The sequence below is a fragment of the Ambystoma mexicanum genome, chromosome 6p, assembly GCF_040938575.1.
Source record: "Ambystoma mexicanum isolate Mex_15411 chromosome 6p, UKY_AmexF1_1, whole genome shotgun sequence".
NCBI classification, from domain to species: Eukaryota; Metazoa; Chordata; class Amphibia; order Caudata; family Ambystomatidae; genus Ambystoma; species Ambystoma mexicanum.
Window position 1 is genome coordinate 1262851691 of NC_090935.1, and position 26111 is coordinate 1262877801.

General features: G+C 43.6%; 1 protein-coding gene across 1 annotated transcript in view; it reads left to right on the forward strand.

Annotated features, from left to right (window-relative positions):
• Positions 1–26111, forward strand: part of GLDC (glycine decarboxylase) — a 472733-nt gene that overhangs the window by 424835 nt on the left and 21787 nt on the right. Inside the window, exons 22-23 of the mRNA XM_069625925.1 lie at positions 11899–11994; positions 19142–19314. Of these exons, the coding sequence (XP_069482026.1) occupies positions 11899–11994; positions 19142–19314 (269 nt within the window). The remainder of the gene's footprint in view (positions 1–11898; positions 11995–19141; positions 19315–26111) is intronic.

Below are 26111 nucleotides of genomic sequence, written 5' to 3' on the forward strand. Positions count from 1 at the left end.
CAAGACATACTTCAGTAGAGCAAGTTTCTCCAGTAAGACAGACTGATCAAGTACATGAGCAGCTGGCAAAGGACCAGCGGCATGCCTGGACAAAAGTACATCTCAACAAGGGGCAAGAACGGAAAGCATCAGTAAAAAGGGGAGAGTTGGGCAATCTGAACCCAGAAGCCCGAAGAACGAAGACACTGCCACCTCCTCTGCTACCAGAGACTGAAAACAAAGTCAACCTCTCGGTTGACAATTCAACATTCAAGTCGTCACGCATCCCAAGGCGACCGGCCAATATCCATTCTTCGCCAAAAAACAGAAGACTAAGCGAAATATCTATAGAGGCCCAAAAAGAGTCGCCAAACAAAAAAACAGATATGCTATCGATTGTCAGCAATCACCATCGCTTTAGCCCCATTTTGTAAACTATACGAATCAATTAAGGACTGCGTACAAGACAATACTTCTGTACTTACCAACATGAATACGAAAATGACCTACATAGGCTACATAACAGCGATGGAGGAAAGAAAAAACAACCAACAAAAGACCTGGGAATCAAAAGTGGCAGCTCTAGAAAAAATATTAGAATCTCTCAACTGAAACCACCAATCAAAGTAAGATCATGGGCAAAAAAACGCTCACGTCCTGATACAGAAGCGTCTGAGGCCCTGACAGAATCGATAAAAGTAAAGGAAAAAAAGGAGAGATATCTCGAATTGAAACAACCTCCTTAACAGAAAAAGCACGGAATCAAGCATCAACAAAAAAAGCAATCTATCACACTGAAGCTAGCAAACCAAGGGGTGGTAGAAATAATCACAACCAACTACAGCAAAAATTATCCGGAAGTGGCAGGTCAAAAAAAACATCCATCACAGGATGCGGAAGCCTCTGAAGGCCTTTTGAGGCATCATAGGGTAGTAGACCTCACGAGATCCCCTAGATCAGCAGACAAATTCATGGTAAACTCAGACCTGATGAACATGACCCAACATTGGGGAAACCAAGCCAAGAGAAACCGAAATGGCTGTTCCCACATTGGACGCGGAAAAGAAAACCCAGAGTCCAAATACCACACAGCATCCCCGACTGACCTCAAGGAAAAATAGCAGAGGATCAGCAAAAACGAGAACATCACCCCTGCTGAGCCTCAAGACTCAAACACCCCCAAACAGCAAATCAACAAAGGGAACATAAGGGAGTACCCAGACAGGGGAAATAGGGAAAAGTCTTGAGTGTCGACCAACAAAAGAAGCCTGCAAGTCACCCATAAAAGCTGACCCTCGGCAAATCAAAAGTGACAGTGCGGAAAGAGGTGAACGAATATTCAAACTGGAACAATTTGTAAAAAAACGAGGGCTACATGATCCTAAATAGAAACAGTTTTAAAAATCACGAGCAAAATGGCACTGAGGAAGATTAAAACTGAGAACTTAGCACTCTTCGAACTGTATCAGAGGAAAAAGAGCAAAAGCCTATCTACACGTCAAGGCCCATGGCCTCCAAGAAATCACAGCAGCTGCCTACACAGAAATCGAACATCTGGGCTTCACATTGACGGAAATACGAGATTCCAGGGTAAAAGATGACAAAGCATCGAAATTGAAAGAAGTGGAGCACTCCAAACATCACTATGCTGTACAGAAATGAGGGAAGAGGCTAGGAATCCATGCCAGGTACACCCACAATTCAAACTCTGAACAAGAATATCGACCTAACGGGCGCGCAAGGGCAAACTTCGAGGGCGAGAAGCATTGGGCCGATGATGAACCGAAAACGGTCAACGTGCCCGAATCATGAGTACCAGACCGGATGATCAACAAAGCCAATTCTCTACTTCATACTCGCCAAAAGGACCAGCACAAAGAACCTACAAGACTTGTGGCGACAACACAAACAGGCCATGTGATGTGAAAACACCAAAAGGTCTGTGGACATGGTTCAAATCAGCCTTAAACTCGAAGGCAGAAAAATAGCAACGACCGCTGTCCTCAGTACCCTTGTCCAAAGGATCTACAAAACCTTCGGAATTAGCCAGCAATGAAGTATGCACCTTGGGATCATGGAATAAGAGGACATTCACATCTAAAAACGATATGAGATGTTGATCTGGGTCAGTATGATATCCTATGTCTACAGGAGACATGGCTGGTAGAAAAACCTTCACTAGACGGTTTCACGTGGGAAATATCTCCAGCCTCAAAAGGCCTCCTAGGCCGCCCATCCTCAGGGCTCTTGACAGCAATCCGAATAGGCTCGGGATTTACGGCAAAAGAAAAATTTAAAGAATCCTATGAAATGCTGGTCATTCTTACATCCTGGATCCATAAACCATCAGGTCCAGACCCAGAGTATACCACACAGTTATCAAACATAAACACGTACTGGAATCCCCAACGAACAACGAAAGCTTTCTGCACGCTAATGGGCAAAACGATTGACATGATCTGTGCGGACTACACCAACATTGACATTATCTTATGTGGAGACCTAAACGCAAACTGCAATGAACATCTAGACGACCCAAATGAGCCGGGTTTACAGGGCTCAACGGAAGAAAGAGGAAAGGCTTGGACAAATCTAACAAATCCGAGAAACCTCTTAAACATTGCAACATTGTTTCCGCATCAAAACATGATCCTGACCTGGGAGCGCCTTAATTCTACTTAATTCTAAGGCGACACTTGACTACATTTTCGCAGGTCAGGGACTACTGCCGACCCAATGCACTTTTCAGGTACAAAGAACCATCCACAGCTTGCTACACTGTTCATGGCGGGGAAAGCGCCCTGTAAAACGGACTTACAACTACAATGATTCGGTAAATAACCTCCAAACACGTCTCTCCGCTTGACAGCAGCAGATGGGAGGATGATCAACGCCACATACAACCTTAGTGGAACATTGGGGTCAGTCACAACCTGAAATTAGGCCAAATTATCTTCCACTTCTTCTGGCCTACAGAGTAAAAGCGGCAGGGCAGAAAAATAGCGAGGACCAACCAAAACATGCTTATGACAAGACTGTGGTCGAGAAAAGAAAAGCTCTACGGAAACTGAAAAGAACAGCAAAAAAAACACAGAAGCATGGTGGAGCTGGTAAATGAAATCAAAGGCTTATACCAGATGGCTCAAACACCACAGACTTAACTTATATCAACATGATTCAGAGGAAATGTTGAGAATATTAAGCACAAAAAGATCACGAGACTTCTGGTCACCAATTAAAAAGACGAACACACAACCTACAAATGAGATTTCGAACTCGGTATCGGAACTAAAATGGACAACTAAATTTCGCTGCCCCCTTTGATTTTCCACAAGCCACCTTCCCATCAGGCGAACGAGTAGCCATAACACCGTGGGTCAGAGGAGATTGAAAAGGCGATGGTTAAACTTAAAAACCTCAAGAGCCCCGGGGCCAGACGGCCTAAGAAATCTCAATCTGAAGCAGTCCCCTAAGGAATGGGCAGCCGTTCTCAGCAAAATTTTCGACCACTGCGGAAGAACAAAAATGATCCCCGATACCTGGTTGAAGGCCATAATTGTCCTGATATACAAAAAAGGGTGCAGAGAAGATCCGGAGAGCTATAGGCCAATCACTCTCCTTGATATCATCGGAAAAATCTACGCAACACGCCTATTAGAACTATTCAGGATATGGGCCAGAAACGCATCCTACATGGACAACTTTCAAATGGGCTTCCAGAAAAATGGCAGTACAGCTGTCAACATCCTGTTGCTAAAAATATTGAAGTTAAAAGTCAAGGCAGTAACACTGAGATTCGACCTGGCTTTTGTGGACCTTTCTAAAGCCTTCGACAAAATTGACTGGGGAAAACCTTGGCCTAAACTGGAAGATTGGGAATGCCTAAAATCCATCTTGGGGCCAATAATTGCCCTCCACGCCAAAACAAAGATACGTGTGAAATTGAACAGACAAGGGACACTGTCAGAGGGAATACCAGTCAATCGAGGAGTCAAACAAGGTTGCCCCTTAGCCCCGGCTCTCTTTATCTCCTTTATAGGAGACTACCATCACTCGGCATCAAGGATAAGGGCATTCCCCCTCCCCCCTAAAAATAGAAAAACATCTATCTCAAGACTACTATGCGCAGATGACGTGATTCTAATAGACCAAACCCAAACTGGTCTACAACGGAAACTAACTAATCTGTCAAGGTATATTGAAGACAACAATCTGGAAATTAACAAAATGAAAACGAAAATTCTGGTCCTCTACAAATCAAAGAACAAGGTAAACCAGAACCAAAATTGGTTCCTTGATAAAATGTAAATCGAAGTTGTAACCCACTTCAAATATCTAGGAGTGATAATTGATGGCTCACTCAGAGAAACCACAATGCAAGAAATGCTCTGGGGAAAAAGCAAAGCGGATAACGGCACAAACTAGATCTGTCGACAATAAATTCGGTAGATTTTCACTCCTCCCTGCCATCCAATTCTATAAAGCGAAAGTCATACCGTTGCTTATCTATGGAATGGATGCAACACTTAACATGCCCATGTCAATATGGAACAAACTGGAAGGCCGTGTTGGGAGTACCTAAATCAACATCCATGGCAGCAATTGGATGCGAATTGGGCCTTGTATCATTGGCGGCATCGGTGGAGCAAAGTGCAATGCAACTCTACAGAAAAGTCCTAGTAGCCGACACGCTGCCTACAACATCATAGCGGAAGAAGTAAAAGCGAAAAATGTAAGGCACTGAACATATGGGTTGCTCGGCAAAAAAGAAAAATTGACTCAGGTGGCATGCACAGAAGATCTGAGAAAAAACCTGCAAAGGGTAAAAAGAAAAATGGAATTCAAAGACTGGATTGACGCAATTGTCAAAGCAAGAGAACAAACTGTTAGTTAAATGTCGGCAGGAGGTGGACTAAGTAAAAGTTCCTCAAAATTACTGTTAAATTCCGAAATAAACTGATGCGGAAAACTTTCATGAAAGCGAGACTAAATCTGCTAATGACACATTAAATTTTGGCAATCAGAATGTCATCAGCGGAGAATGGATGCCACCTATGCAAAAACCCAGAACAGCCTGAAACTTTAAAACATCTAGTGATGGCATGTTCAAACACATAGAAGATGCATCTATCTGCAGCCCCTACTTACAGGTGCCGTAACGGTGGATGAAGACACTCTCTGGAATCGACTGATATCAGGGGAGACCACAAGATGGACCTTGGCAATTGTTAAACTAATAGACTTAGCATTGAAAAAGATCAACCAACCAACGAAAGAGTGTTGAAAATTCAAGTGACCATTTCGACTGACCACTAGAGCTTGGTGGTCTCCTCGACCTCCACTCTGACAGAGTTCCTGCTCGAACCACACACAACACATGTTGGAAACCGTCGCAGTGCGATGAAGAGGTTGAAATGAATGAACTTAATGAATTTCTCGATGTGTTTGACAATCTTGTAAAAATCATATCTGATTATATTAAAGTAATACATTTTTTTTAACAATGTATATAGTGTTATACTGATTGTATTAGAAGGATCTAATTTCTTTTTCTTTCTTGAGTATGGATAGTTTTTTTTTGTTTTCTGAGAAATGTAATTTTAGCCTATTTTTTGTTTACAAACTTATTTTATAACTGTATAACATAAATTTCAAAAAATGCAGCCCTTTTAAATAAGGTCTGCATTTGACTGTATTTCACATAAATGGATGTTCCTTTCAGAAAATAGATGTCGTTGAATGTGCAACCTGTAAGGGTGCAGAAGTTGAGTCTGACACAGTGGTGGCATGTTTGTTAATACAGACTTTTATTTAGAAAATTAAAAGAAAAGGAGAACCTATCTTGCCCTATTTCTGTGAGGGGTTGCCCTACCTCATCAAAAATACTAAGGACTCTGTCAGGATGTCCAGTAAAGTAAAATGTCCACCGCCCTGTGTCCAAACCTAGTTCCGTCCCTTACACACTAAACCAAAGTAAAACTGGGTGTCTTCTTGATCCAGTAGGAGGCTTCTCTCATTCTGGCCATGGCTTTCAAATGACTTGTTCTTATTAAAACACAATGAGTGGTTCTTTAACTTGCTCTCGGTTGCTCTTCCAAACATACAAAAAAAACACAGTTCCCAAGTGTCCTGGAGAAGTCTCTTCCCCTGCTCTCCAGCTCATGATTGTAGGTTGGGGTCATATCATGCCACCTATTAGGCGCACAAGGGGGTATATGATTAGATGAGGCAACCCCGGCCTACTTGGGAATAAGGCCAATAACTTGCACCAGAGGCACAATAGCGACTATGCCTGGCTGGACTCTGGAGTTTCATGTGACAACTACAAACTACTACTAACATGTCAGGAACTACGCAGCCTCCCGCCATAAACTATGACTAGGGACCCGAAAAATGGGCCCTATGACTCCTACAACAGAACCTCTGGCAAAGGACCATCCAACCGGGCTAACACAACATACCCTACACCAGCCAGAGTATTTTTCTCAGAAATCCACTACCACAAACCATCGGGATATAGATAGCCTGCTCATCGCGCTCTGAAAGCAACCTGGAACCGGGGCCTCATACAGGTAATTGGACACTCATTTTTACCAATATGCTCACTCTCCACTTTACACCAACAAACAATAGAACACCCGTATCCCCCGATCAATTTCAGCCTAGCTGCACACATACCTACACTATTTATTGAACACCTCAACAATCTGTTAAAACAGTTATACACCCCGAAGAAATTGGCCTAGCTGCACACATCTCTTACACAGGCTTCACGCTAGCCAGAATGCAGACTTGGTGACCTCCTAGATTGCTGCACACATTACACTGATCTCTAACAACCACTGCACCTAGCATTAGAATGCAGCCAACCCCATGCAAACCGCTCTGGCTGCACAGATACCAAGTGCACCCAAGCACTATATCCTACCCTGCTCTTTCCAATGACCTGGACTGTGGTCCCCAAGGGCGTTCAACCCACAGCACTTTGAGATCATACCAATGGTATATAAGGCGCTATACAAAAGAATCATAACGTACTGTCAAGTGTGGTTCACTATCCTGCGAGACCGAACTGTAGATCTTCCTTTCACCTCAAATATCAGGGGGAGTCTCTTCCCCCCCGACCCCCCCTGATCTTTCCACAATTAACTAATGTAGCATCAAGTCTGGTTCACAATCCTGCCAGACTTGACCATAGACTTCCTATATCCTATTCTCCTGTTTAAACAAAACATACTATCAAGTCTAGTGTACTCTCATGCCAGACTTTATTGTAGATCCGATTTCCATCATAACACAGTTCTCACATACCGGTGGTGGGAGGAAAGTTGGGGGACTATTCCCCAATGTAGCATCCAGTCTGGTTTGCTATCCTGCCGGACTTGACCAGACTTTGGAATTCAAAAAAGTGTCTCTGCTTGGAATTCAAAAAAGTGTCTCTGCTCTTAGCAATGGGCATCTACCCCTTGATTTGACTTCTTGCCCTTTTCTTTCTCTTATGTGAGTCCTAGACCCCTCTGGGTTGTTTTGGGATCCCCCGACATCTGCTGCTTGCTTCTCTTCTATGGGGGTTACAGCCCTCTTTATATGACCTCAGTATCTGTTACGCTCACCTGGACCCCACAGGGGTGTCGGTCGGACCCGGACAGCTGCGGTCTCCTTCAACGTGATGCGTAGTGCAGAGATGACTGTCTGGACTGGCCCGCCTAGTCTTGTCTGCTGAACCCGAAGAAGTATTTTCCTGCAAGTGGAGACAGGGATTAACCACCTGTGGGTTTTAGTGATGGCCTCCCAACTGTTCTCGCTCTCCCCCACTAATCACCTCCGATATCCCCTTAGTAACCTCACCTTATGTTCGTAAAAATATGAGCTCTCCATCCTGCGTGTCTTACAGGGGTGCGTAGATACCAGTTACTTCACTGGTTTGAGGGCGTTGGGAGAGTTCCGGTAAGTATTGACTCTGAAGTCCCTGGCGGGATTGGTAAGTATCAAGTTCAAAGAGTTCAATGTGCTCGATGTTCACTCTTGTCCCCTTCCTTCCTTAAGTTGCAACTGAGTTCGTGAGAAGAAGGTCTCGTAGCTGCTGCTGGCGTTCAGGTAAGAGTCTGTGTTACCCAACGCTGTCCGGTAACTATTGCATGCGTTAACGTGTTGTTTTTCTCCCTCTTTACAGATGCGGCATATGAAAATGTGGAGAGTTATGGAATAATACGGAAGTAAATCGGGTAAGTCTATGGTGGTAAGAGGTTGTATTTGTTGATTCCCTTGGCTCACCTTGTTTTTTCTTGTGTCCCCTAGGTGCCGGATTACGGCGAAGAAATGATGGAGACAGTGCCGGATCGAAAGATGCTCTGAGAACTGGCGAGTATGGCGCCGTGCTGGAGCTGGCGAAGCAACACGTGCAGGACTGATGTACTTTCCAGGTCCGGAGATGAAATGGTTCTGGAATTAGGTGAGGAATTTGAAATAAGTTCGTTTTCTAACCTTGTCCTTCTTTATTCTAGGAGCTCCGGATTCGAGGCGGGCGTGGCAGAAGACTGGATGCTGGCTGCAGGCACGCGGGCGTGGCAGAAGACTGGATGCTGGTTGCAGGCACGGTGAGCGTCACGCTGCTGGATGCAGAATAACGCGAAGCATGTGCTGCTGTTCGGGTGTGGTTTAAATAGCCTCCAAAGTAGTTCCAGTTAAGAAGTTCCCTAGAGCCACGTCCGAGTAAAAAATAGTCCCTGTAACAAAATAGTCCCATCCAGGCCTCATGTAGGCTTGGACTCTTTTGCAGCATGGTCTGCATCAGGTAAGTAAAGTCTATGAGCCTGGCGCCTATGGCGCCAGGACTGATTTCTATGATGAGCCTGGCGCCAGGACTGAACCCAGACAGCCCCTAGCCAGGGCTGCTGAGGTTTAAACAAATGTCTGGATGCCTGCTCCCGGAGCTGAGGGCCTTGATCCTGATGCCCGGGGGTAGGCATGACAGTATCTCCCAGACTTGTACAGGGCCCAACCACTTGACTGCTTCCTTCTGCTTATGAGGATCATTTACCCCTCTGTATTGCTTTTGTGGCTTTGCCCGCCTTCATATGGGTCACTGTTCTTCTGGGCTGCCCTAACTTCATGTGGATCCCAGACCATGGTATTCGGTTTCTGTGGGACCTCTGCATCGCGCATGTCCAGTTGAACAGACCTGGTGTACTCTCCTGCCAGGTGCTGTTCCGCATACGATATTTCACAAAATTCGTTATAGCTTTCACAGTTCTTTCACTACTGTAAGGAAACCACGGCATCAACAGTAAGACACAAGTTCAAGGAGGTTTATTGAACTTAAAGGGAAAAAAGGATAAGCGCCTATCTAAACCTAAATCCACAGATGGGCGCAAGCTACGACCAGAAATAACGCAGTCCTAGTGGTGTCTTTGTCAAAATAAAAGGGCCTACACTAAAAACATATTGCCAATTCTTACCTCTAAATACCAATAGTGTGGGAAATATTATTATGAAAAACTGTTCAAAATGATGTCAGGTTTTCAGGCCGATGGCCTCCCTTTCCCATGTTTTTAGCACGGGATAAGGCGGTTCTCTCGAGCATAGCAGTGTGTCTGGCTTGGTCAGCACGAGGTTCCAGTTCACTCATCAGCATCTGGGCCTCCGGAGCGCAAGTCTCCTTGCTTCACAAAAGTCTCTTCACTCAAAGGGCCTGATGCAACGAAATAGACAAGTTCTTTTCCCTTCTACATTTTCACAAGCATGCACATCGAGTGATTCATTATCAACCCCGGATCCCCCTCAACTGGCTCAGATTCTATTAGCATACAGTTCCACCCAGGCTTCCCTCTGCCGGCTCGAGCCTGTCTTTCAACTTTTGCTTTATCGCACAATGTTCGTAGGTTCTTCCTTTTCGGGTGACTCGCGGTTCACCCCGGTCCCCCTCTGCCAGGCTCAGAACCCTTCTGCACAATTAGTCGTCCTCAGTGAATTTTACATCAAGTATCAAAGACTTTCAAATGGGCACAGGGTTTGGCTTGACCCATTGCAGGACCACTTCGATTTCACAATTCTCTTTTAGCTTTCGCACCCTTTTGGTTGGATACCAAATAGAGACTTTCAAATGAGCACCCATGTGATGCCGGACCACTATCTTCATACAATGTTGCCGCTGGCAACATTGGTTTCCACACAGACCGGTCTGGTATCAGTCTCCCCAACTCACCGGCTGTGCTGACTTCACTGGTAGGAACCAAGGACAGTACCACGGCGGCAAGCGCGCCTCCTTGCCTTGACAATCGACACGGGAGAGCCCCGGGTACATCAACACGCAATGCAGGATTCTAGCTTTAATTCCAGGTCTGACGTTTCCTACTTTTGCAGGTGCATGAAAGATGCTGTTTGTCTGTGAAAAGATCAAGGGTATTTCCCTCCTTGCAATCCTCTTGGTCTTGTCTTCCGCCTTGTATTAAACTGCCATCTTGGAACTGCTTCTTCCTTGTGTGCTTTGCCTTGCTCAGTGTGTTTTCGTGCTCTGTCTTTTTATCCATGTCTGGAAGTGTGATGAAACTTAGGTGTGTGTAATGATCAGTAATTGCCTCACCCTGCCTGACCATTGTAGTGGGACATATCAGGTATACGGCTCGGGTGTTTGTCAGTTTTCCCTCAATGAGTTGTCTATGAGAAAGTGTTTGTGTTGGAAAAAGGGGTGGGAGTTGAGACCCTACATATCCTACCGGGCATGATGGGGTAAAGGCATTACAGGGAAGGGGATATCGCGTCTCGCCGTCCAGTGTCCCCCTTCCACTCCCTGAAGACCTCTCCATCCAGGTGACCCTCCCACAATGATCCACCCCCAGGAACTGGATCCAAAAGCGATGGCCATGTCCTGGCCACTTGGATGACAGATCCCCATGGACTAGCAGGTGAGACACTTTCAGGATTCTCACAGTACCACTTTCAGGCTCTGGGGTGATTGGTGTTGCTTTAATATATTTGGCCCCCTCGGTGTCCCACCAGCCGGCCCGGCCCTTTCCCTACCTTTTGGGAAATGCAGTCGCGGTCCCTATTCTGTCCGGATTGGAGCGGGGCTTCTGGTCTGATTTAGTGTTCAGCGGCTCTGCAGCAGTAGGCTTTCTCGTGTCCTCGCCTGCGTGCCTTCTCTGTGCTTTGGCTTCACCAGTTGTGGTTCTTCTTTCTTTGTTCTCAAAGAAGGCCCCGTTCCATGGGGATACCGGTGCGACTGGTTCCTCCATGATCATGCTTCGTTCCGCTCTCTTTAGTTCTCTCGCCATGGGGCTGTCTAGTTCCTTGCCCCTCCAGGGCTGGCTCGACAAGGCACTCAATCCTCCCTTGGATTTCGCTGGGGCTGCCTCCAATAGACTGTACTACATATGTTGGATCTGTGGCAGGCTTTTGCCTCCTTGCTTGATCTTTGTGTCAGTGACTGTGTATACTCAGAACTCTTCCTCATCCCAGTACTGCCTGAATGAATGTAGTCCTTAACAGGGACACATAGTGGTGTGGGGGACTGAGGCGAATAAGAGGGGGCAGAAATGGGAGGGTGAATACTGTGTACTCCCAAGGCAATCATCACTGGTCCCATGGAGGGTTTCCCAGGGGGACTATCGGTTAGCAGCCTAACCTCCCTAGACGCATGGAAAGGGGTTCCTCCTATGGGAGCAGTGACAATACCATGGGATTCTTCATAAATCCCTTCTTTTAAAAGCATTCCCTGAACGTGCACAAGGTTGACCTGACCAAGCTAATTTTACACTATTTTGCTCTCACTTGAGCTCTTCCAAGTTGGAGTGACAAATGCCCATTTTTTTGTATGCAATTAACATCTGTGCCTAGTGAATATATTACATTTAGTTCAGCTTATTGAATCAAATTGTATGTATGGCCCCTATAATGTTTCCTATTCATGTTTGATTTCAGGCTATGTAGCACATGAGTTTATTTTGGATACAAGACCCTTCAAAAAAAGTGCCAATATCGAAGCTGTTGATGTTGCCAAGCGTCTGCAGGATTATGGTAAGCTATCAGGCATACTTAAAAAATAAATAAATAAAAGATGCCTGGAAATGTAGATGAAATTGACAGGCATAGGGATATCGTATGTTGAGACATCCTGTTTTTGCGAGGTTTCAATTTCCATGTTTATTTTCCTAAGTGCAGTAATAATGACTCGCTTCTATGCTATCAAATGTAAATAAATGCCATAGGTATGCTTGCAGTAATTGCTGTGAAATATACAGTGCATTCTGAGAAATGCACTTTAAACCTTAAGTATTAGGATACTTGCACTGCTTCATTATTTCACATTGATTACCCGAGTGTTGTGTACTAATTATGCTATCTTGTTCGACATTAATTGATGTCATTGCCATAAATTGGTACCCGTAGGATCTTCTTTTTTAAATGGTTTCGGTCAGTTTGGGTTTATTTGCTTGCATTGTCAGGGTTGTGGTCCAAGCCTTACTGTGTTGGTTTCTAGATAAAGCAACCTATTTCCTGAAAACCTAAATCACTCTGAAAGGAATTGGGTCAAACACCAATTTTAGTTTTGGCTGAAAGTTGGCACAACCAACTTTGCCAAAGAGTTGCTGTGTATATGGCCTTTCAAATTACTGTAAGTAGGTGAAGTAGTTTGGCTGACTGTTGCAAGACCCCGTCGGGTATTACCCTGATTGGATAAATGCTCCTGTCACTCCAGCCATGGCACTACCTACAAAAATATGCTTCCTCCTATGTGACCTCATTCCCTCCCTCCTGGTTTCTCCGGCATTTCTGCCTTCCGCTTGTAGAGTGAAACCAAACATTAAAGTAGTAATTGAGGATCCCAATGCCAACACTAACAATGTCCCAATTTTCTAGAAGTCTAGGACCTGGTATTTAAGAGAATACAAGTGTGTGTTATTAGTCCGTGGTTCTAGAGGACTGAAAACCATTCTGAAACCATGCCAGAGATCAACAGAAGATAACATGTATTTAAGCTGCATTCACCAGTGGAGGGGGCATGGGTAATAGTTGGTGTTACCAGAAGTAGTTGGTGTGCGTAAAACATTTACAGAAGTAGAAGTCATCACTCTAAAAAACTTTTAAAAACCACAGGGAAGAACTAAAATGCTGGTCTTTGGCCTAAACTTCACTGCAGCCAAACTGAATGGGAGAACAATTTCCAGGGGCAGCTAAGTACCCCCAGAATCACTTAAGAAGAGTTTCAGGTGAGTAGGATTTTCTTCTAGAAATCAATAGGTGAAAGTCGATGAGCATTCTTCAATTTATCGGGAAAAGGCAGTTAAGCTTAAGTTCTAAGCCACAGATGGGTATTTTGCAGCAAACTACATTAGGGAGGACCACTGGAGACCCCAATGAAGATTTCCTGGGGTTGGTTCAAGAATCAAAAGCCCGATGCAGCACAGCAGGAAGTCTGCCTGTAAATAGTCTCGACCCTGAACCACAGACTCGTGAAGGCAAATATCTCCAGTAACCCACTACCACAGGTCTCAGAGCTAAGGACTCATGGTATTTGCAGCCCTAAAGTCCGTTCCAGGAAGGCTAGAAAACCTAAAGTATGAAGCATCTTTTCTGGGTGTGTTCTGTACTGTGCTTGAGCCATGGGTGGTTGGAACGCGCGGCTCAAGCCACTTGGTCGGTTGGCTGGGAGCAACATCCCTTGTCTCCACATGCCCTTATCAATAAACCCACCTTTTCCTGCAGCATGCATCTGCCTCTCAATACTGACGACGAATGTGCAGTTCTAAGTCAACTTAGAATCCACCTTGGTTGAAATACTGGCGGTGTGTGAGAGTGGGAACGGTGGCCCTCTGTCGAGAAGAGAGAAACGCAAGAGATTCAAAGAATTACAAAATATGGAAAAGGATGGGATCACGTTGGTAGACAAGGGAAGTGTATCAAAGTAGTAAAGAAGAATCGCACAAAAAGAGAGGGCGGCCAGAAATGCAAGAAAGCGCGCGGAAAAAATGAGCGGTGAAAAAAAGGCCACCCTTACATCATGGGTGATTGAAGCTGATAAGACAAAAATTAGCTCCATTAAACAGGCTAATGCGCAAGCAGAGGAAATCGTGAGTGAGGGTAGTAGTGATAGCTCTACCGATGACGCGGATGTTTCATTTGCGAGCAGTAGCTACAGTGTGGCAGATTCGACAGATATATCACTGCCCATCACAAAATCAAAGGTGAAATTCTCTAAGATGACTCAAGATAACTGGGCAACCACTGGAAAATCTGAGATGAAGTCCGGTAGGTCTACCAAGATTGTGAATTCCTCAAATGGGCCTCTTCACAAAAAAGATTTCACCATCTCCTGTACAAATAAAATAAATACCACTGTCATTAATAGAAGAGTGTTGCTAGAAGCCCTACATAGGCAATTGCAATTAAGAATAGTGAAAAGCGGGGACTCTAAATTTGTGGAGCCCTGTAAAGGCAACTTTAGTTGCATCCACTGCTACTCTGAGGCAGTGGTAAGTCTTGTGAGAGAATATAAGGAAGAACTGAGGAGTAGTGGTTATCTTCTGGACGCTAAATAGAATGAGGCAGGATGCCATGGTAGTAAATCTGTGTTTATCAAAATTGCCATAAATGTCCAACAGCCAAAGGAAGCAAAAAAGGGCAATGACATAAACAAATCACATTGGGAATGGCTATGCTCCTTTTTGCCTCCAGTATCTAATGGAGAATGATTGGATTCTACTATTGTATCCTGGAATATGAGGGGCCATTCTCACCTTTTTGCTGAAAATGGCTCTTTGAATTTATTAAAAGATGCATTATCTGTCCTCTTGCAGGAAACATGGCTATTGAAGGGTGCTGTGTTTGATGGTTTCAAAGCGTATCATAATGTTGGAAAAAACGGAGATAAGAGTCGCCCCTTTGGCGGCCTTACCATTTTAGTCTCCAATAGATTAAATTCTCAAGAATGTATACTGTTTCCAACTAATTCTAATGTGTTGATGGTGGTAGTTCATATGCCCAATAATTGTAAAATCTTGCTGATTAATATGACCCCTCCCCCCTCCTCCTTCACCCCTGGACTGGACCAAACTTTCTTGATACAACAGACTATATTTGATCTTCTGGTCAATCAAACTATGGTAGAGGGAGAAATGAATATTAAACTTGGAAGTGACCTCGATTCTAATTTACTAACTGATGAAACAGGCATACTAATGAAAGCAGCAATTTGGAGAACATTAATCAGTGAAAATGAATTAGGGCAGATACGACAAATCCCCTAACACTGTAACATGGACTAACAACGCCTATACATCTACACTTGACTATATATGTTTAAGTGATAAGCTATTTGGCCAGACTAAAAGCTTTGAAACTTTGAGCAATACCTTTTAGCGATCATTATCTCCTACAAAGCAGACTTGAACTGTATATTGCACCTCCTGTGATAGATGCTGTAGGTGAAATATACAGCTGTAGTAATGGCTCTAGAATTGGATGGTCTGACACTAACTTGGCCAAAGCTAAAAGGTGGTGTGAAACAATTGATGCAGAACAGTTTCTCCATGCTTCGATGGACAATATAGTAGCTTGGATTTCTAATCATCGCTCTGATCTGATGCCAATCCAAAGTAATGTCTGTCCCTTAAAGAATGATGTTAGTAACAACAGACTGTTCGATAAAAACATAAGGGATATGAAAAGGGAGATGCAAAGAAATCTGAGACAATGCAATAAGCTTTGTCTAAGTTCTGAAGCATGCCAAAAAGGTAGAAGGGAGATTCGGAATAAGTAGTATAATGCAATTAAATTCTAGCGGACATCAGAGAGGGATGCTACCTGGCAATCTATGGTCCGGCTGCTAAATGAAGGGGACTCTAGGAAGTTCTGGCCTGCTTTAGAAACATTAATAATGCTGGTAACCCAGAGCTTCTAATCCCCATCGACAGCCACACTTGGGTAAACTTCCTAACAATTTTATTTTTTTTTAAGGTGAATCTCTACAGCTTGATATGTCCCATAGCTAACATGACCATATGTAGGGAAGACATTGTGTTAACAATCAAGAAGTTAGAGTTCTCGAGCCCCGGGACCTGATGGCCTATGCAATATTTTTCTAAAAGAAAATCTGGAAATTTGGGCGGATATTTTATCAATATTGTTCCAAAGAGTTATTGATACTGGGAGGATGCCAAACTCCTGGAAGACCTCTAATATCATACCTATCTTTAAGAGTGGCTCACATAATCTCCCCGAGAACTAAAGGTTAATAGCCCTCACTGATGTGCCTAACAAGATTTTTTGTACCATGATCCTACAGGAAATCAAGAAGTGGATTGCTAGGGAAAACATCTTAGATAAAGTTCAAACCGGTTTTAGGAAAGCATGTGCAACGGTAGATAATATCTTCATACTAAATGCATTAATAGAACAGGCTAACCAAGATAAAAATCTACCACTATATGTACTTTTCGTTGATTTCACCTCCGCTTTTGACTCGGCTGAGCGGGGGCGACTTTGGATGAAACTTAAAGCTTGTGGTATGCCGGCAAATTTGTTGTATTTTTGTATGATGTATGATGACAGCAAGGCCAGGATACGCCTAGATAATTGAGGTACTCTATCCAAACTCATTTATGACTTTAATGGCGTAAGACAGGGATGTGCGCTAGCGCCCACTTTCTCCAATTTGTTCATGTCTGATTTTGTTATATCTTTAAAGATAAAATGAATGCCTTCCCCAAAATTGGCCCACATAAGGTGGGGTGGATCTGCTATGCAGATGATATCATAATCATGGGCAATACTTGCGTGGGCATTTGTAATAGTGAAGCATCCCTGTGCAAAAACGCAGAAACGAACGGCCTTAACATCAATTTGGAAAAAAACACAATTTATGACCTTTGGTTCACACTGCTGTAAAAAAAAAAAACACCATACTGTGTTCATTGGGATCGATGAGGAAAGTTAAGTTATAAATATTTGGGCCAGGAAATATGTGGCGAAAGAAAGAAAATGAACCCACTAGACCAAAAGAGCAAACAAACCAAGATAATGGCAACCTTAGCAGCAGTTATGAGCTTTCTAAGAAAACAGCGGACTTAGTCTATTGGGAATTATTAACATTTATCAGCAAACGTTGGTTGCAATGTTTTTGTATGCTTTCGAAGCCTCTTTTTCTGACTGGTCTGAATGGGCGGACGTGACATATGGCGTGATATGGAGGAGAATATTAGCTCTCTCTAATTATACACCTATCCAGGCCATTCGGTTAGAAATGGGGCTGATCTCTCTATCTACCCAAATTGACTTTAATAGAGCAAAGTTATATATTAAAATAAGGTATGCACATCAAGGCTCACTACTGCATATACTACATGAGGTTTGAAGGGAGGAAATATGGGGGCCCTGAATACCTTCCAGAAAAAAATCCAGGATATATTCAAAAGAATCGCCTTTGTCCCAAAATGGGATTATGGTGAGGGGGTGGTATTGAAGGCCCTGAAAAACTCGTTGGAAAAGTTGGATTGGGCCCACAGCAATGATAGGGTTGCTGAATTTAACTCATTGGGCTCATTTGCAAAATTACCATTCCTGTATAAAAAAAAATCTGTTTTTTATCTAAAGCTAATGCTCTCTAAGGCAAATCGGAAAATATTCTTGGACATGAGGTTAAACCGACTCAATGTTCTGGGAGTACGGGGGGCATGGCTAAATATCCCGGAGGAAAGGAGAATGTGCAGATTGTGTTTTAACAAAAATGAGAAGGAAACCACAAGACATGTGCTTACTTGTTGCAAGAATATGAGCTCTATGAGAAATATTTTGAAAAATACGAATATGATCTGACCTACATTGCCAGTGAAAGTTTTTGGCTGAGATGCTTAGCAGGGTGGAATAGGAGTTTAATAATTCCAGTAACCCAGATTTGGAAGGTGGCGAATCTGCGCCTCAGGCAGTTTGACGAAAATGTGAAGTTACTAACAGAATAATAATTGTATTTTGTTTCTTTGTCATGAAGTAACGATGTTCTTATTTTGGTTACCTTTTGTCTTAGTTCATGAACTGAATGAGATTTAGACCTACTCAGTATTGTCTATATTGTAAATCGGTGCGGTGTGTTCTGTTTGCTTGCTGTAATTTTCTAATTATTGTATTTTATAATTAGTTTATGCAATTCTAATAATTTATATTGTATTTTGGCAACCAATTTATTGTTGCCATTATTCTATTAGTTAATGAGTGTCTTTTTACCTAACTGTTTTGTTTCTGTTTATATTTTGTGAAAAGTACTTTTGAACTATAACGCAATTAAAAAAAAAAAAAAAAAAAAAAAAAAAATTGCCACAACCTCACATTGGTTTACAGTGGAAATGCTATATATTCTGCAATCAACATCACAGATTTACAGTGGCAATGCCTACATGTGTTGGTGTAACACCATGGAAGTGATTCTTTTGAGTGGGATTGCTGCCATATATTTTTGGCACCTGTGCCGTTACTCTCGTTTCACGCTGTTGCACACACTTAATTTCCTGGCCTCTACATGGTAATCAATGGAATCCCATGACGCAACCTTTCTGTGGGCTTCACACTGCTGTCCTCTCGCAGGCTCATTCACCCGTTGCCGCATTCTAATTTGCCCATCACACCAATTCATCATTGCTACATGCTCTAATAATCCATTCATCTGCATCGCACTTAAGCATTCATATGTTAAATATTTTCTCCCGCCTACAGAATCTTTCATGCATCGTTCCAGTACCATACCCTTAATCTGTCTTTATAATCATTCATTCACAAAGCCTCCCCCAATCCTCCCCTTCGTATACTTTCATCCACCCCTTCTGCTTTCTCCTCCACATTTTCACCATCCAACAGCCCAAACTATTACATTTGACACTGCTTCCATTTCAAAGGAAGGTTGTCAATGTAATGTAGCGACTTTATTTTAAGTAGGCGTGTTTAAATAAAGGGTTTGTTCAGTATGAAAACATTAGCAGATGCAAATTTCGCCCCCTCCTGACTTTTGAAATGGTCCATTGCGACATTTGTCTTTTTTAATTTATTTTATATTGTGCAAGCCGATGTCTTGTTGGGGTCGGCCGAGTCATGTAAAGATTGCAGGGAGTTTGTGATACACATAGTTAAATTAGCTTTTAATCTACATCTATATTCTTGTAATGCTCTATATTGTCAGGATTCCACGCTCCTACAATGTCCTGGCCAGTTGCTGGCACGCTTATGATTGAGCCAACCGAGTCTGAAGACAAGGCAGAGCTGGACAGATTCTGCGACGCAATGATTAGCATCCGGCAGGAAATCGCAGAAATAGAAGAGGGCAGAATGGACTCTAGGATCAACCCACTGAAGGTAAGCTGCCACCTTATTTAAAATGTTGCTTTTGAATATGTACCACACAATCACATGTATGCGTGCTTTGTTGGGCCTGGTTTAAATCCTAATCACAAATGGCTTCCAATTCTGAAACTAAGGGGAGCGCAATGGACGCCATCTGGCAAGTCTCAACCCTAAAATGCTTTGCTTTTCGAAACCCTAATTTCTTTCTCTGCTAAGGGCTCTTTCAGCTGAGCCCTCATTGTTCCTGTTGTAATGGTTGTGAAACGTTCCTGTAGTTGCACCTGAAATGAGTTGGCACTGAGAAGCTGAATGGCAGAGTTGGACTTGGTGTAAAAAAAAAAAAGGGGGGGGGGTGGGGGCACCATTTGGCATGTGCCGGTGAGTGTCATGATATTGGCTGGGCAAACTGTGTTCTGCACTTGAGCACCTATGACGCTGTTTATGGCTCTATTTTAGCAATTTTACCGTTTCTGCAGGTTGTACCGCATTATAGCAGTCCACAGTTGATTCTGGTTGGCATTACCATTTTACAGCCCTCAAGCAAGGGGTTATTGACACCTATGGCAGCGGTTGTGAGGCCCTTTACGTGCTTTTATATTTATGGAACTATACTCCTAAGCAAATGGGATTTCGTGAAGGCAGTCCCAATCGAAAATGACAGTGAAGGAAATTAAAATGGAGCCTATTTCTCTGGCATCCCACGTACTGCGGAGGAGGGATCGTTCCACGAGTGTTGAGGGAAGCCACACAGAAAACTCTACCTGCATGTTTCTGACTATATGGTGGCAGCCAGTATAGACTTACTTTTTACCATACAAGTAAAGCTATACAAAGGTCGTGAATCTGAATTGTGATAACCCTTTCTCAGATTTTGGAGCTTAAAGAAAGTTTGCCTTTCTCAGCAAGTCGTGTGTGAAGCGTGCAAATGTGTATCGTTATGCGGGAGGCTAGTTTGTAAGCCTATTCCCTTTGCTAGAAGTCATCCAGAAGAATTAATAACCTATGCGTGAACCACATCTATTGCAGTGGACATTGTACCAGAGAGAAGGCCTAGGCAAAGAAGTGAGACTTGGAATGCCCCAATTGAAACTCCAATTTGGATTGGTCAACACTGCTGAGCTGCTTATAGGGACCAGTGTGGCCAGTAGCTAGGACTGGGACTTTGACCAGATTGTCCCAAGTGTCAAATTTGAAACCCACTTTTCTTGCAGTGTAAGGAAGTGCTGATATTTACAGGTAGAGAACAGTGCCGGGGGTGGAGGGGGCTCGAAGGAGTGATACGTGCTTCCGTTACAAGGTACACTAGCTGTTGAATTGCGTTTGTCGGACGTCCCTTTCGAGCTTTGAAAAAAAGATGCACTACTCTGGGATTACCACTAAATGTCGGAATATATGCACAGCATGTGATTCTAAGCAGATCCACAAGCATCAGAAATGTACTTCCACAATTTACATGAGAAGAATACAAAACAGTGATACTTAAAACGCAATAAAATTAAGAAAGTGCAGATATAGTATTCCTCCTATACCATGCTTGTCGCAGATATGACCGCAGACCATCCAATCCTGGGAGAGTCTGCCTGTAGTAAAAACGTCAGCGCAGGTCGACATTGGGAAGATTCTGTTTCTCCATGAATCTGCTTCTGAGCTCTTGTGCGTATGGCCGAGTGGGTTTGACCAAAACACAGAACATGTACCAAATCATCTTCCTGTGCTGAGCATAATGAGCACGTTTTTTCCAAGGGTTTGAATTGCCAGATTGCCATTATCGATCTGAGTGGCAAACAATTGGATCTTCCTTTTTGTTACAATATTCCTCTGAGGGATTGTTGGCCCATAACACACATTTTTGTATGGAAGGAGATGCAATAATCGTATGTTTCCAGTTAGAGGGTTCCATTATTTCAGTAGCTTCACGTATGTCAGAAATATTAGCAGACTTTCAGTTGGCCTACAGCAATACGATCCAAACTGGTTGGAGCATTAAAGTATTCCATGGCATTTATTTTTCCCAGGTAAGCTTTTACATGATGCAGCCATGGGGATACGATCCCCTTTTGTCCAGTATTGCCTGAATAAAGGCGTTAATTCAGCATTTGGTTTACTCCATACATAGAACCAGTGGTAGATTGGCTGTACAAACCGGTCCTCAGCCGGGTAATTGATCCCCAGTTCTAGGTGAGCACCATCTTTTACAACCAACCTGGGCAAATAAAGCAGTATTTTAATGAAAACATTTTCCAAAATCTGCAGCTCTGACACATTAAAAATCCCCCATAATAAAGCGCCATATGTAGCCATTGGAGTCCTTTCAAAATAAGACCAAAGGGCTGTGTCTTAAACACAGCAAATCTTATGCTATGGAACCCTGGGTGGGCATTGGCCCATGACCCGCACTCACTGAGGCATCATGAGCAGCCGTAATCTGCTGTCCAAGATCTGACCCTCATCACATTTCTTCTGCCTGCATCAACGCTCAGCCTGACGGAGCCTTCCTGTCCTCGATGTTTCATCCCTCCTCTTGCCTACTAACACCGGCTGTTGGGGTAAGCACATTTGGAATCGGCTCGAACGCACGTTGTGCTGACTTTTGTGAGTCTGAGCCTCTAAATTGTGCCATCCGCCTCATGCAGGGTGCAGACTGAATTATCCTGAAAATTATGTTGTGAATGTGCCCAATTGCTGGGTTTTACTCATTTTTCTGTGTCTGGGGCTATGTTGGCCGTATTGCTCCGGCCCCTTCCATCATGGCCACCTTGCTTACTACAACTTTGGCCTGCCTGCTCCCCCTCCTCCCATTGGTTGCCTTGGTCCTTATGGGCCAATTTCTGCAACCGGGAGGCGGGAGCCGGCTGCAACTACTAAGGCCCACGACAAAGGCCCTGTCTACCCCTGTCCACCACGGTACGCCACTAGCCACCCCTGCCAGTGTCCATGTCCCCTCTCCCCCTGCCAGTGTCTCCTTGTCCCCCCTGCCAGTGTCTCCTTGTCCCCCCTGCCAGTGTCTACATGTACCCGCTGCCCCCTGCAAGTGTGTACCAGTGATGTTCCCGCTGTCCCCCCACCCACCCTTTTTGACCCATGTTTTTCCCGCTGATCTCCCCCAATTGCCACGTGTTGTTCCCGCTTTTCTCACCCCCGAAGCCCTATGTTGTTCCCGCTATACTCCCACACCCCCTCTGATTGCCCTGTGTTGTTCCTCCACTTCTCCTTGTATTGTTCTCGCCCGCCCCCCCCACTCCTCTGTACCCTTTTACCTATCATGTTTACTCTTCTAAACATGTCTGATGGCTCATGTCCTCCTCCCACCCCCTCTTCCTGCTCTTCTTCTCCTCTGTTATCTTCCTTCCGCTTCCCCTCCTCCCCACACTTGCCCCTCCTGCCTTCCGGACTACCCTAACTGCCTGTCTTCGCAGCCACCCTCCCTCTGTCCTTTTAGCCATTGGCACCGAGTCCTACCACTTGTCTCTCAACCTTTGTTAGGACCTTGTCTGTCCCCCCTGCCCTCCTTGTCTACTCCCCACCTTTTCCCCTTCCTGATCTATGCCTGTCACCAGACCTTACAGGATAGTCATTTGTTTGTCCCTCCCCTTTTCCCCCTCACCTTACTCTCCCTTTCCTCGTTATACTCATGCACTACATCAATTGTCTTCAGACATAGTAATGTTCCTGCCTGTTTTGTTCCCATTTTTCCTTCCCTCCCCAAACCCTCCCTAATTGTTTCAGCACTTGCACTATCAGAAATGTCGCCAGGCCTATTACGATAGTTATTTCACATTCTGAATTGTATCAAGGACTTGAAAGAATGTCATTTGTTTTTCTCCCATGTTCCCTCCCTCCTTGAAGCGCTTTGAAACACATTGATTGTTTATTTGTATAGCGCCTATACACAATCAGTCAATCAATTGCATGTGTCCCGGCACTTGTGCGGTGCATTGGGCCCAAGTGGTGGCTTTCATGGCTGGAGTGACTGAGGGCTTTGTCCTGACGTGTCTTAGGCTGTGACCTTTTGACCACTCTCGGCGCGCAGGAAGTCTTGTAAAACACAAGGTACGTTCTTCCACATGTCCACGATTCCCCCTTCCCCCCCTCACGCATCCAGTTCACTTGAACCACTCGCGACTCAACTTACCTTTTACTTTCTGGTCCCAGTATAAGAGGCTGCATAGACACTGGAATATGTTAAATACATGCAGACACACGCGAGTCAGTTTGCTTGAATGATAATGGTTGCTCCCTTTGACTACCTTAAAATAATTTGCTGTTTTTTTTTCTCCATTTTATGATCCTTCCACAGCTTTAATGTTTCTTTCTGTAAGAAGTATTTTGGGTTTTAGTTGAACTCTCAATTGTATGAATTATTTTTGTGCATATGCCGCAGTTATGCTTTTGAGCATAACCTGTGCTAATGGTCAGCAAAAGAGTGTTTTAAGAAGGGTTTACACTGCCTCTGCCTGGAGCTACAGGAGTGTTCTAGCTTGGGTAACGCATGTCCCCACCCCAGCGGTTCATTCAGGGCAAATATGAGGTTTTCCATTGGTGTTTATTACAATGCATGAAATATGCATCATCTTCCTGGTTTTGCTTACCTGAAAGCTCAGATCAACTTTTTGTTGGCATTTGTCCCGAGATTGGAACAGCAAATATACACATGAGCAGCAAAACAATATTCAAGAATATACAGTGGGATCACATGATCTACGTCGGGAGGAGGCCGATTTGACAGCGTTTTCCAGACGATGCAAAATCTGATGGCCGAAGTAATATTTTCAGAGGCGCCCATCTTCTACAAATTCTCAGAACTGTACCCTAGGATTGAGGGACTATGCAAAAAATTGCTAAATTCATTCAGCAATCTCCCACCTAGTCCAGTGCGGACCAAACTGATACATTGGCACAAACCCCTTTTGTAGCAAGTCCCTAAATATGTTGCTGCAACAAAAGAAAAAATCAGACCCATCAAAACTCACCTTTCTGGCACTACTCCCCCGCCCACCCCCCTGCCCCCAACCTGCATTTCACTGCCCAACTCCTAGAAGCATTGGCATCAATCTCTCCTTGAGCCATCAACTCCTGGACTACGTTTCAGGGCGGATTCTGTCCTTCTTGGGATGTACCCAATGAGGACATCTATACTTGAGATTTTCAGTAAACCATAACAATTTCACATATACAAAAATTTTTTACAATAAGCCTTAACATTTAAATTCATGAACATCTTACATTATGTATTACATTAATATAACCATTTTACGTGAAACATAAACATCATCGCCACCAAATGTACTCACTAACACACAAAAAACAAGAATGGGGGAAGAAGAAAAGAGAAAAAAAAGAGCAAACTAAGATTCTCTCATTACCTTACCAGCCCTTTGCAGTCTTATCAGTCATAAAGGGCCTCAAACGGTCCCCATAATGAGTATTCCTCTTCTTTACCCTTATTAACCATTGAGCACTCATCATATTTCGATAGAACCTGTAGTTCCATCAACCAGTCTTCAATATCAGGTTTCTTCCTCGTCTTCCAAATCCTGAGGATCAGCTTAATCGCTATCATTACAGCCCTATCAATCAAGAAAGTGCGCCTCCTAGTTCCCACACATTTCTTTGTGAAAGGAAGATTGTTTGTTGCAGATCTTTGTAACTCTATTCCAAAAATTAAATCAATTCTATCAACCACATCCTTCCAAAATGTTTGTACTCTCGGGCATTCCCATAGTAAATGTAAAATAGTGTTATCTAGTCATTGCATCGAATACAAAACATTCAATGCCAAAGCATTAAAAAAAGCATCTAATACATTTTTTTCAAAGGTGAAGGTTTTATTTTAATTATGAGTTTTAAGGGGTAAAAAAAGGTGTTTGGGGGTGGGAGGGCCCATAAAAGAAAGGCATCAGATGCTTTTTTTTTCGTTGCTTTTTTTAGATGCTAAGGCATTAGAGTACCTCTCCCCAGTATCACAGCTCCAACACAGCTCATCCAATGTCCATTTCAATTTGAACATTTTAACTTCCGTCCAGTATACTCTTCCAATCATTTTCTGTAGAATTAAACGCAAACTCATATGCACACCTAAACTCAAGCTTACTTTTAAAATATCTCTCCAATTGTTTTCAGAAATGACTTTGACATCATTCGACCAAACCTCCTTTAACCCATTCCATGCTAAAAGACATTTAGATGCGTTTTAACCGAGCTCTGTGACCCGGAACAGCCCTACAATAGTTAGGCTCCTTTATCGTATTTTCCCCTTACCTCCCTTTTCCTAATCAAGTACAAGCTAGCATTGCTTTGGCACCGACACCTGTGGATTTGCCAACCGCATCAAATTCATAGTATATCAAGAGTGCAGACGGCTGCAGCCTGTTTTCACCTTCAAATCAATATGCAGTGTCCACCAGATTTTGTGTAGGGCCACGTGCAGAAATAAATTGAGCCCCAGCCTTTGAACTTGCAATCACCATGTGCACTGGTCATTCAAGTCTTCCGGCTATACTGTTCACTCTTTCCATCCATACCACAAGAATGCTGAGCTTTCACAGGACAGAGGAACCATTGCTCACCACTGCATGTTACATAAACATTTGAAGACCTTGGAATGGTATTGCTTATTTATATAGCACCTATACACAGGCAAGTGTTTGAAAGTGCTCAAGGAGAGTGGGAATAAGGGGGAAAACAGTCACTCAGAGCCCTTGAAATTCTGAGGCGATAATAGTATGCACAGGCAGAGTAGGTGAGTAAAAAAATACATTTAACAGTTTGGGAGATAGCAAATGGGCCCGGCGGCGATTCTGTAGTTTTAA